At 63.3% G+C, this 11237-nt stretch overlaps 1 protein-coding gene across 2 annotated transcripts in view; it reads left to right on the top strand.

Moving 5' to 3' along the window:
- Positions 1–11237, top strand: part of CAMK2A (calcium/calmodulin dependent protein kinase II alpha) — a 37495-nt gene that overhangs the window by 5026 nt on the left and 21232 nt on the right. For both annotated transcript variants that reach the window (XM_026063219.1, XM_026063218.1), the window contains exons 2-3: positions 1530–1624; positions 8422–8481. In XM_026063219.1, the coding sequence (XP_025919004.1) occupies positions 1530–1624; positions 8422–8481 (155 nt within the window). The remainder of the gene's footprint in view (positions 1–1529; positions 1625–8421; positions 8482–11237) is intronic.

The raw sequence follows: 11237 nt of genomic DNA, 5'->3' as shown, positions 1-11237 counted from the left end.
TCCAGTGGCCAAGATTAATCGCAGGCTCCTGCAGGATGGAGCGGCCGGGAAGTGCTTTCCCCCCCCGCTCCGGCTCTCCCGCCGCGCTCCGGCTCRGCACGTGCCGCGCGCGCTGCTTTCCGCGGCGACGCGGGGCGTGTGGGCTGCCCTCCCCGCCGGGGCTGCAGCGCGCTCGGCCCCGTCCCCCCGCACCCCGCCGCTCTCCCATTCTGCCAAAACGCCGCATTCAAACCCAAATTGCCCATCTCCACCCGCCCCCACCGGCAAAATCAATTATCCCCCGTCGCTTGCCAGCGCGCTCACCAGCCGCAGCCTTTTATTCCTTGCCATTTATCGGGAGCGCGGCGGCGGCGGGGGAACGGGGGGAAGGTGGGGCAGGAGGTGGAATTGCTTTTGATAGTTATTATTGCAGCGATTTGCTGGGTTTGGCAGGAAGGGGAACCAGGTACGAAGGTTGGGCTCAGCAGGGCTGGAGCGTGCGTGCGCGCGTGCCTGTGCGGGTGCAGCCCCGGCCCCCAGCACCGGCTCTTGTGCTCAGTGCCACTCGGCATTTTCAGTGCCACGAGCTGGCAGGGCTCAGCAGAGCCGCGCGCCCGGGCTCGGGCCGGCGGGGTGGGAAGGGGCAGCCCCAGCTCTGCCTCCCGCCGCGGCAGGAGGCCAGGGCCTGGCTGGCTCGGGGTGGATGCTGCGGGTCAAATCGGGGTATGCAGGCCGAGGGGCATGTTTGGAGGATCCCAAAGCAGCAGGCACGCGATGCTGAGACGCACGTGCGCGTTCGCCCGCCGGGCCCCGGGAAAACCCCCGTGCTCCGCTCCCTCGTGCGCGAGCTGCAGCCGCGTGAGTCACCGTCTCCAGCGCAGGTGGCCCCAGCCCTGCCGCGCTCCCGCCTGCCCGCGGGCTCGGGCACCCCCTGGCCCAGTGCTCAGGCCCCCTCGCTTGCGGGGTCTAACAGGGTGCCCCCGGGGGCCGTTGTCCCCGCCGGAGCGAGGGGTTTGCAGCTGGGGGGTCCTTGCGCCAGTCAGCAGCCCTCGCGTCTGCTGCTTGCACATGCTTCTGCAAATTACTGCTGGGGCTGCAAGACCTAAAGCACGTAAAGACACACAGACACAAAAGTTAAGCAACTGGGCGTTGCGTGACAGCTACGTCCATTCCTGCTGCTCCTCAGCAGCCAATATCCCTGGGAAATCACTGCTGTTTCACTCTTAGGTGAGGCAGAGGCTGTAGGGAGAGGASAAAAGGTGTGAATGTGCCAGGCAAGAGCAGAAAGGGAAATGCTGCATTTACCCCCAGGTCCGACCTGTGCCCGCATCACCCCACATCCCCCCGAGCAGAGCGATCCTGGGAAGCTACCTGAGCTCCCGCTGCATTTCCTCCACTCCCAAAGCCCCCGACCCCCCGTCTGAGCCCATCCACCTCCTCTCGCTTGTGGCTGCCTTGCTCACCCGCCCTGGCAGGCACCGTGGGGCTGTCGCCGGTTCCTTGCCCGCGCCGAGACCTTCACTCCTCCCTTTGGTTTCTTGTCTTCCCAGGGGCGCTTTCTCCATCGTCCGGAGATGCGTGAAGGTGTTGGCAGGACAAGAGTATGCAGCCAAAATCATCAACACCAAGAAGCTGTCTGCCCGAGGTAGGTGTGGGGGAGGCGCGGGGGCATTGCCGGGGGGACGCTGCGGGGCCGGGGCAGCCGGGGCTCCCGGGAGAGGAGGTGAGCAGCGAGCAGAGCTTCCAGAGCGGGAATTCGTGTCCTCGGCAGGGTGCGGAGATGATGCCTTTGATGTGCGGCCAGGTGGGGGGTGTTTGATGTGCTGCGGGAAACCCCCTTAGCCCACCCCGTTTCCACCGCGGTGGCTGGTTCCTGGCAAATCCTGGCACTGAGCTCCTTAACACATGGGAGCCAAATGCCTGAATATCTTGAGGGTCTTGAGCCTTCGCCCTTTTCTAGAGCCCCTACAAAGACCCCCAGRTCTCCTGGGGACGCAGGTCCCCAGCAATGGGAGAAGAACCTGTTCTTCCTCGCCATCTCCTCCTCCTCAGACGAGCCTGAAATCGGCTGTGCCGGGGGCTGCCAGGGTCTCCCTGATCCAGGCCTGCCTGGAGACAAGTAGGACCTGCTTCTCCTCAGCCGTAAGAACGAGTGAGTCCCTGAGACCCCGGAGACACCCCTGTGTCGCAGCCGAGGCTGGCCAGGCAGCCCCGCACCATGGTCCCCAGATGYGATACAACCCGCCACGTTTCCACCCGCTCTTCCCTCCCGGCTGCGGCTGCCGGCCCCGGCTGTGCCCTCCAGAGCACCGAGCTCCTGCCAGCAGATTTGGTCAGGCTGAGGGTGACGGCGGGTGACAACCCGCTGGTGCCCCGAAGCAAGCTGTGCTGACGCCCTGCACGGCTCAGGTGTGCTCCTGGGTGCGTTACTGAATATCGAACCATTAAATATTACTGTCCAGCTTCAGCAGACTCACTGGGGCTGCTGGGCATGGACGGACCCTCGTTTCTCCCAGGCTTTATTTCTCCTGCTGGGGCTCCACGATCCCACTCCATGCTGAGGGCCCTCACACTGTCCACCTGCACTGGGTCTCAGAGAGGGGGTTTCCCCGGGACCCCCAGCCTGGCCAGGGCAGAGGAATCTATCCGTCTATGGGGTAGATAACAAAGTTTTTTCCATGAGCATCTTTTCTTCGAGGGGGCCATTTACCAACCCATCCTCTTCCCGGCTCTCCAGGGCCTGAGGGTTTCTTTCCTCATTTTACCTACATAAATTAAATGGGAAGGCCCGTTGGGTGGGGGACTCAATCTAATTTCTACCTGGAGGTAGACCCACCAGGTCTGCCACCAGGAGGAAGCTGCAACGGTGCTTTTTCAGGCTGTCCAGGCCTTAGAGCCGAAGCGGCTCGAGTGCCAGGGGCTGTATTTGGGCAGGGGCTCTGCTGCATTTTACGCTGTGCCCACTGCAGGCAGGGCAGGACCGGGCTCTCTGCAGCACTGCTCGTACGCAGCCTGCCGAAACCCTCTGCAAGCAGGAGTTGGTGCAGGGGGGACGGAGGCCAGCGTGACGGGGATGCCCTCCGGAGAGGGGGAGAAGGTGCCTGGGGCGAAGGCAGGGCCGGCTGCTCCCCAGCAGGTCGGGGGGAAGCTGCTCCTTGGGGCAAGGCTGAGCAATTCACTGCAAAGAAAAGGTTCATCCAAACCTTGCCCCGAGGCAGGAACCCCTCTACCCCCAACATCACACCCAGGAGTTTCTTCTGCCTATCTGCGCTGGTGAGGACAGAGGGGACCAGATAGTATCTGCCGTGTCCGTGTCCCAGCCTCRGACACCTCCTTGCCAGGTGCAACAGGGAGCCCGGGGCGGGTGCCGGGAGCGGGTGCCCTGCCAGGAGAGTTTAATTAACTCCCTCCCTCTGTTCCTCTCCCTGACGCCACTGCTCATCTCTCTGAAGGTAAAAATAAAACCCAGAAAACTGCGACAACCTCCTCTCCGACCTCAAATTAAACCAGCGTTGCGCAGCCTCCCTGCCRCAGTGCTGCCAAAGCAGCGCAGGCCTGACCCCGAGCCCCGCAGCTGAGCCCCCGCCAGCGCCGGGCCCCTGCTCCTCTTGGTGCATGCGGATCATCCCCTTCTTCCCAGCCCGTTGGCTCCTGGGGCTGGAGCCGCAGGGTCGCTCCGCGCTGCGGTGCCCGAGCCTTTAAGCCAGCCGCGCTGGGCAGGAGCGTTGCACAGCGGGGCACCAACTGAGAACGACCAGTCGCCCTCCCCGCAGAGCCTGGCTTTGCAGCCGTGCTTCCGAGGGTGAATCTCTGCCTTTGAACCCCTCTGCCTGCCTCCCTCCCACCTCTTCCTCACCCGATGGCATCCTTTGGAAAGCAGCCCCCGGCGCTGGGTTTGGCCGGGAGCAGATGGCCGAGCTCTCGGGCAGAGGCTGAACGCTTGGCTTCTCCCTGCAAAGCAGAGCTGGCAGCAGAGCGGGCAGAAAACGCCTCCCCGTTTGCAGGGCTTCCTGAGAGAGCAGATTGAGCCACGTTCCTTTTCCTTCCTCCTCCCTTTCCTCGCCCGTTTCTGCATTTTGCATCTCTCCATCCTCTTCCTCCTCTCGGGTTTGCGCCGGCCCTGCAGCAGCAGCCGCAGATGCCTGGCTCTTTGCGCTGCCGTCGCCTGGAGACACCTCTCTGGGGTTATTCTACCTGCTCTGTAGGCTGGAATCACCAGCCTCCTTTGGTAGTGGTCCAAATCCCCCCATTTTGCCAGCGCTAGGGCGTGAGAATGGCCCTTCCCCAGGCCAGGAGCAATCCCCAAAGGGGCAGGACAGCCCCTGGGCAGGCACACGTGTCCCCTGCCATGTCACACGCAAAGGACAGGGAGGGACGTGAGCATGGGAGGGGAGGGGAGGAGAGCTGCCAAACTCCCCCAGGCACAGGCTCTTCAAAGCTCCTCCTGGCTGCCGACATATGAAGCCAGCAGGAGAGAAACCAGAGCTTTTGGAAGAGAAACGGTTTTTGGTCCAGGCTGTGGCTGACCAAGTGGGTTTCGAGGTGGGAGGAGAGGGGACGACGCCGTAGCTCGCTCCCCGCAGCTGTGCTTCACTGCGGGGCGGATGTGCGGCAGGGGTCGGAGGATGCTCCGGAGCTCCTGCAGCTCCCGGGGCTTCTCGGGACCCAGGCGACCTCACCAAGGCCGTACAGGCACCTCGCTTGGCACGGATGTCGGGAGGTGGCGAGTCCCTCCGCGACCCTGCACGCGGCAGAGGGGAAGCTGCGCCCTGGCAGGGGCAGGGGATGCCGCCGTGCGTGAGCTAGCGCCGAGGCACCGGGCGGACTCAGCAGGCGCAGGGCTGCAGGGCGAGCAGCAGCGTCGGGGCGGACAGGAGAGAAATGGCAGGAGCGAGGCACCCTGAGAGGGTCAGAAATTGCAGCGCAGCTTTGGGGCAGGCAAAGCTCTCTGCAGGGCATGTCCCGGAGACTTGCACAGTCGTGCGTGTGCTCACAGGGGTTGCAGCGAGGCAGAGAGCCGGCAGCCTGCTGCTGGCAGCATGCGATGCTCGGGGGAAACCGCAGACGCCGGGGGCCAAGCCCTGGGCTCTGCCGCCGGCTCGCAGCCGCGCGCGGGAACGTCTCCCTGAGCGGGACCCAGCCCGGCAGGCTGCAAAAGAGCAGAGTCTCTGGAGACAAGCGGGTGCCTTCGCTCCCCGGGCGGCTGCTTGCAGACAACTCCGCCGTGTCGCAGCCCGTGCGTTTCGCAGCTGAGCCTGCGGCGCCGGGTGGAAAGGATCGCTGCGCTCCCACCAGGGTGCTTCCCCGCCAGGTGCTCGCGCGCCTGGTTCGCTGAGAGCTGGAGTCACTCGGGGCCGAGGCTCCAGGCTCACGTGCACGGAGACGCGCTCGCGTGGGAGGTTTCTATCGTACCGGCACGGCTTTGCCCGGTGGATGACTTGGTGCCTCTCGTAGCCGTTACGATGCTGCTGGGCCGGCGCTGGCCCTGCTGCCCGGACGGCCCCTGCCGCTGCCTCCTTCCTCTTCGCAGGGAGCCCCTCTCCTCACCCACCTCCAACTCTCCCATCCATTTTCCATTTTGCCTCTTTTTTGCTGTTCCCCTCCCGCCCCCACCCTGTACTGTTTGCAGCTTAATATATACACCACCAGCCTCCCGGCCCTCCCCGCCGAGCCGCCTGTGCCGGCAGGCGCTGGAGTTCGACTTTGCAGGCATTTCGGTGGCGACAGATTGCGCCGGTACAAACAGGGGGGCAAGCAGAAGGGGAGGCTGGCGCGGAGAGCGGGGCTCGTGCTGCGGCTCGGGCCGAGCAGCCAGGAGCCGAGCCGGGGCTCTGCTCGGCGGGGTCTCGGGAGCGGGGCGGTTCGAAGCAGGGAGGGTTTGCAGCAACGTCGTGTGCGCCGGTGAACAGCCCCGTTCAGCACTTGCGAACTTGTTCGCTTTGAAGGGGAGCTGGGGGACGTCTCACCCAGCAAGGGGTGCACGGGCAGCTCGGGTGACGCAGGCACCTGGCCCGTGCCCAAGAGCATCGAATTCGCCTCCCTCTGCAGGGATCTCCAGCTGCCAGGCCAAACTCCTCGAGGGAAGCAAAGGAGCGTTTCCAAATAACCTGGCTTCTCCGTGGGTCGTTTAGCCCCGACCTCCATTCTGCAGATGGGGAAACTGAGGCAGAGAGCGAGGGCAGTGACTCAAGCCCCTGCTCCTCGGGAGCGTGTTGAGGCGGCACCTGGCAGGCTAACGCTCTGTGCAAAGGCAAAGCCGGACCCCGGGAGCGCTGGTGGGGGCTTTGCCGCGGGGCTGTGGGCACAGACTCAGCACATGGTTCCTCATGCTCCCGCGCTGGACTGGGGGCAAGCAGGGGTGCTGGGGAGGCACCCCAGGGTGTCGAAGGCCGTGGAGGCTGAGCACTGACACTCATTGCACCTGCCAGCTGGAGCAAAAGGCAGCCTGAGAGCCCGCTCTGATGGTCTTACCCCCATAGTCTGCTGTCACTTTGCAAAGCAAGGCCACGAGGACGGTGCCGCAGGGAGGCTCCCGCTGTCCCCTTCCCCGGACGGCTGCCCGTGCCCCAGCCTTGGGCTCGCTATTCCCCGCGCAGGCTGCACAGCGCTCCCGAGGAATGAGCCTGGGGGCGATTAGGCTGCGCTGAGCCCTGCGTTAGCTCAGTGTGCACCAGCCCACGTCTGTTTGCTGGAGCTGCAAAGTCTCCCAAGCGAAGAAGGACAGAGAGGAATTAGCTAACATGCACTGGGGAAAGGAGGGGATTGCGGGAGGGAACGTTTCAGCAGCCAGTTAAGAAAATCTCCAGCCAGGGAGAAGTTTGAGGGCTGTGGAAAGGGCAAAGATCCCAAACGTCCGGACGCTTTAAAAGCAGGCTGGATGGACGCGAGGGAATTGCGCCCTGGGGAAGGGTCCAGCCCCAGCAGAGAAGCACCTGTGTAACCTTCACATCTCGGCAGTCGGAGACACCCCRATCCAGTTAGACACGGAGCGAGACTCTGGGGTGTGAACTAGACAAGGCAGCGATGATAACGGCGAGAGACGAGCAGCCCTAATTACAACCTTGCTTCTCCCGGCTGCCAGGTTCGTGCTATCATGAAACAYGTTCAGACAAAACTGCGGTGAGAAGGCATCTCCATGTAGGAAGGCTGTTTCATGTCTAAGCAAAATACAGAGGGAGGCAAAAAGAAACAAAACGCTTTGAAAATTCATTCTGGACTGGCCCAGCAGGGAGGCTTTTCCAGCTCGGCTCCGGTCGCTTTGCCTGGAGCCACGTCGCCTTGCACCTCGAGCCTGGTGCAAACCGGGCAGAGGGACCGGCTCTGCCCAGGTTGGAGCCAGGTGTCACTCTCACATGTCCTGGCCTGTCCCTAACGGAGGGAATTCACGAGCAAGGTCCCCTTGCTCGGCACGCAGGGGGAGAGCCACGTGCCCCTGGGACGGGACCTGCTCCGCCACCACCCCAGCTCATCACGGAGGGGCACAGGGGGCTCAGCCAGGGGAAACCAAGCCTGCGGCATGTGTCGGCACACGCATGCCGGTGGTGCAAAGAGGAAGACGCGGCAAGGGAGCAAGGCAGAGCCTGGCACTGCGCGCACAAGCGCAGCAATAAATGGTCTGCCGGAGCTTGTTAAGTGCCTGATGCTGCAGCCCTTCCGGTGCTGCACGAGGATGCCATCCTCGGTGTCCAAGTCACGCGGAAACGGCGCTCTCGGCTGGGGAGGGGAAAAGGCTCCCGGCCGGGGCCCGCGTACCTTTGCTTTGCAAAGCGCAGCAGGAGCCYCGCGGGGCTGGTGTTGCTGCTAGGAGGTGCCGGGGCAGGCGGGAGGTGGGGGTGGGAGAGAGCAGGCAGCTCGGCGAGGAGAGAGAAGACATCCCGTGTAGGGAGGACGAAGAACGGACGTGAACAGGCTGGGAAAGGAGAGGAGCGGAGCCGGTAGCCCCATCTCTGCCTGATGTTTCTCGCTGCTTGGCTCTGTCTTCTGCTGTCCGATTGTACCCGTTTGGGGCCAGAAACGTCCTTGCCGATCATCTGCACTTGGCTGGATAACAGAAAGCCAAGTACGCTCCGTTGGCAATGCTAGTCCAGGCACCTCGGAGGTACTTAGGGAGGGGATCAGGACTTGTTCAGCAGGGAGGGGGGAGGCAGGAACAGGAGGGTGAGGAGCCGTTCGAAGGCCAGCACAGCCCGGAGCTGTGCCGAAGAGCCTGGCTGGCCGCGTCCGTTTTGGGCCTCCCAGAAGGGATATCCGTACATCGGGCGGTCCAGATGCAGAGCACTTCCCCAGACCCATCCTTCAGCCACAAGTCAGGTTTGCTCCTTGCCAAGTGCGCGTCCCCCCCAAGGCTTCCTAGGCTGGCAGCCCTCTCCAACACCGGGGAGGGTTGAAGGCGGTTTGTTCCCCTCATTAAACACGCTAATTTAGGGACATTGCTTCTTTCAGATCACCAGAAGCTGGAGCGAGAAGCTCGGATCTGCCGTCTCCTGAAGCATCCCAACATAGGTAAGCACGTGCTGCGCTCTGCCAGCGCCGGGCAGGCAGGCGAGGAGCAGAGCAAACCCTTCACACGCTGCCGGGCTCCTTCCCCCTCTCCGTCCCCTCCGCTGGGCCGAGCCCCGGGGCCCCCGTCAATAATTCAAGGCTGCCTGTGGCAGCGAGGGCTGTTCCTCCTCCCCTCGCCCGCCTGGAGCTGACGCCGCTGGCGCACGGGTCTGCAGGGAGGAAGAGGGGACTTGGCCCAAGGGGCTTCACAGCAGCCCWACGTGTTAATCCGGAGAGCGGTGCCTGGCTCTCTGGCCTCCTCTTCCTCATGCAGAGGCAGCGTCTTCAAACGGGGTCACGAGAAGAGAGGCCTCCACCGTGCGCAGAGGGGTTTAAGTAGGTCCTAACTAACCCACTTGGCCATACCTCCCTGTCGGAGAAGCAGGGCTCCAGCAGGCTGGAAGGGGACTATTTTTACTCTTCTCATGCACCGCGGATACTTTATTCCTCTGCATGCTCCAAAAAGAGACTCCAGCTCCGAGCAGCAGCAGAGCTGGGCGTGTGGGAGGAGCGATGGTGGGGGGAAGCGAAGACATTCCCACCGACCGTCCATCTGAGAGTAGCCTCCTTCGGAAAAGCTGTTTCAGGAAAACTCCTGAGCCCCTGCAAAAGACAAAAATAGGCCAGGAGGAGAGAGAGGGGAGGGGAAAAAATTGCAGCAAAAATCCCAAACCCCAGCCCTGACAGAGATGCTGATAAGCGCTGTCAGTTACTCCGGCTGTTCCTGGCAGATGCCCCCCGGGACTGGAGCCATGGGGAACACAGAGCCGGGAATGTGCTCACCCCGATGGGCTCCTGCACCTTTTGGGATAGTGTTGCAGCACGGGAGCTCGCCAACCCCGGCCAGCAGCGGGGAGGTTTCCCTCCGGCTGAGCTCTTCCCTTGCAGATCCAACAATCCCGATCCAGGGCCGCCGGGATCAGCCACGCACTTTGCCCACGAGAGGCCAAACTCTGCAACCCTCCCATTCCCGCAGCCTCCCCTCTGCTCCACGGCAGGCGGCAGCGCGGGCAGGCGGCAGGCGGCAGCCGGGGCGAGAGGCAAACCCACGCCGGCAGCCTCCCCGGCTCCGGGCTCCCTGCGCCGCCCGCCGCGGCGGATCCCACCTCGCCCCCCTCGCGGCCCTCTCTCGCACGTGTGCACACGGGCACACGGCTCCCGCCTGAGAAATCTTTCAGGCGGTAAAAAGCCTGTCAGCTTCAATCTGTCTCGGGCAAATGCCCGCACAGCAGCGGCAGGTCTCCTCTGCACCAGCCGGGTGCCAGACCCCGCYGGATCCGGCTGCTGTCCAGGACAAGGGGGTGTTTTCCTTCCCCTGCCTCTGCTCCGGTGGGATGGATGCTCCACGCGGGAGCCCCGGCTGATGAGGGGTGGTCACACGGTGAAAGAAAGTGCGGTGGGCAGCACGGAGATTGGCAAAAGGGCCAATTTTCCTTAACAGCTAGGCGTTGCAGCCCGCAAACCTCTCGAGCAACGCGGCTGCCGGCCGGGCRGGAAGGAGGGAGCAGGCCTGCTCCCCCGGGAGCGTGAAGCCCCCAGGGACATCCCCCAGGYGGAGGGATGCCCAGGCCCCCGCAGCAAGGCAGAGTCGCCTCGAGTCCCTCAGCCGGGCTCAGGCCCAGCCGGATGGCTTGGCCCTTCTGGGTGCGTTCAGCTTTCGATGATGTTATCACATAGTTTGGGTCTGGTTTTTCCCCTCTTCAAGCACCTTTAGGGTGATGCACGGGTGTAGTGACCGAGCAGTGCGTTGTGCCTCCCCAAATCAGAACGGCATCCGGGGCCTTTCCTTCTGCACGGATTTACACGCGCATTGCCGAGACTTGAAGGAAACGCGGTGTAAAGCACAGGAATAGCAAGAAGTGATAAAAAGGCAGGAATCCGCCCCACGAGCACAGTGAGAGGGTGTAGGCACTGCGGCAGGGGACATGCCGTATCCTAGCATGGATCCTGAGATCCCTCCTCCCTCCTGCTCCCCTCCGGGCTCCCATTGCTCTCCTCCCTGCCCCGCACGGAGCGCTGCTGTTCGGCAGCGACCTGCGCAGGCAGCTGCCTTGGAGCAGCTGCAGCCAGACAGGCCCCAGCTGGAAGGGGTTAACGGCACGAGCTGCTAACGGCCCAGCCGAGCTGCTATTTATACCCAGGAGGCTCTTCTTTCCTCCCCTCACCCTCTCTSCCCTCACACCCCCACTGCTCCTGCTGCCTGGAAACTTGGGCGAGCAGCTTCCCTTGCATGCAATGCAAACAGGCTCGTTACCCGCAGAGGAGCTGGAACGAGCTGCGCTGCTGCAGACCAGCGCTAATGAGGAGAAAGCAGCCCCACCACCACCGGGAGCCCGGGGAAGCAGGGCACAGCGAGGCCGGGGGGGTCCTCACCGCCCTCCCCAAGGAGGTGCACCCCAGGGCTTTCCTGGCATGGGGCCTCCCATGGCGAGTTCTTGCCCRCTCCACCTCCTGCAGGAACAGCGTGTCCTGCAGCCAGGGACCCCCCAGATGTGAGTCTCAAGGAGTTGGCTCTTCTGCCCTGTCTCTGCAGGAGAGGTTTTCAATAGAAAGCTGCAGGTGGTGAAAGGCAGGCTGGAGTCTTTGTAACCCCACAGCTGATCCATGGGCTCTGGATAATATATTAGGGAAAGCTGCAAGTTTGGCCATACGCAGTTCTGCAGTGGCGCTTTGGCTACCCTTCTTCTTCTGGCTCTGAAGACTGGAACTATATCCTG

Source organism: Apteryx rowi, unplaced genomic scaffold (genome assembly GCF_003343035.1).
Source record: "Apteryx rowi isolate R43461 unplaced genomic scaffold, aptRow1 scaffold_2, whole genome shotgun sequence".
In the NCBI taxonomy this organism is placed as follows: Eukaryota; Metazoa; Chordata; class Aves; order Apterygiformes; family Apterygidae; genus Apteryx; species Apteryx rowi.
This window is presented reverse-complemented; position numbering and strand designations above follow the sequence as displayed.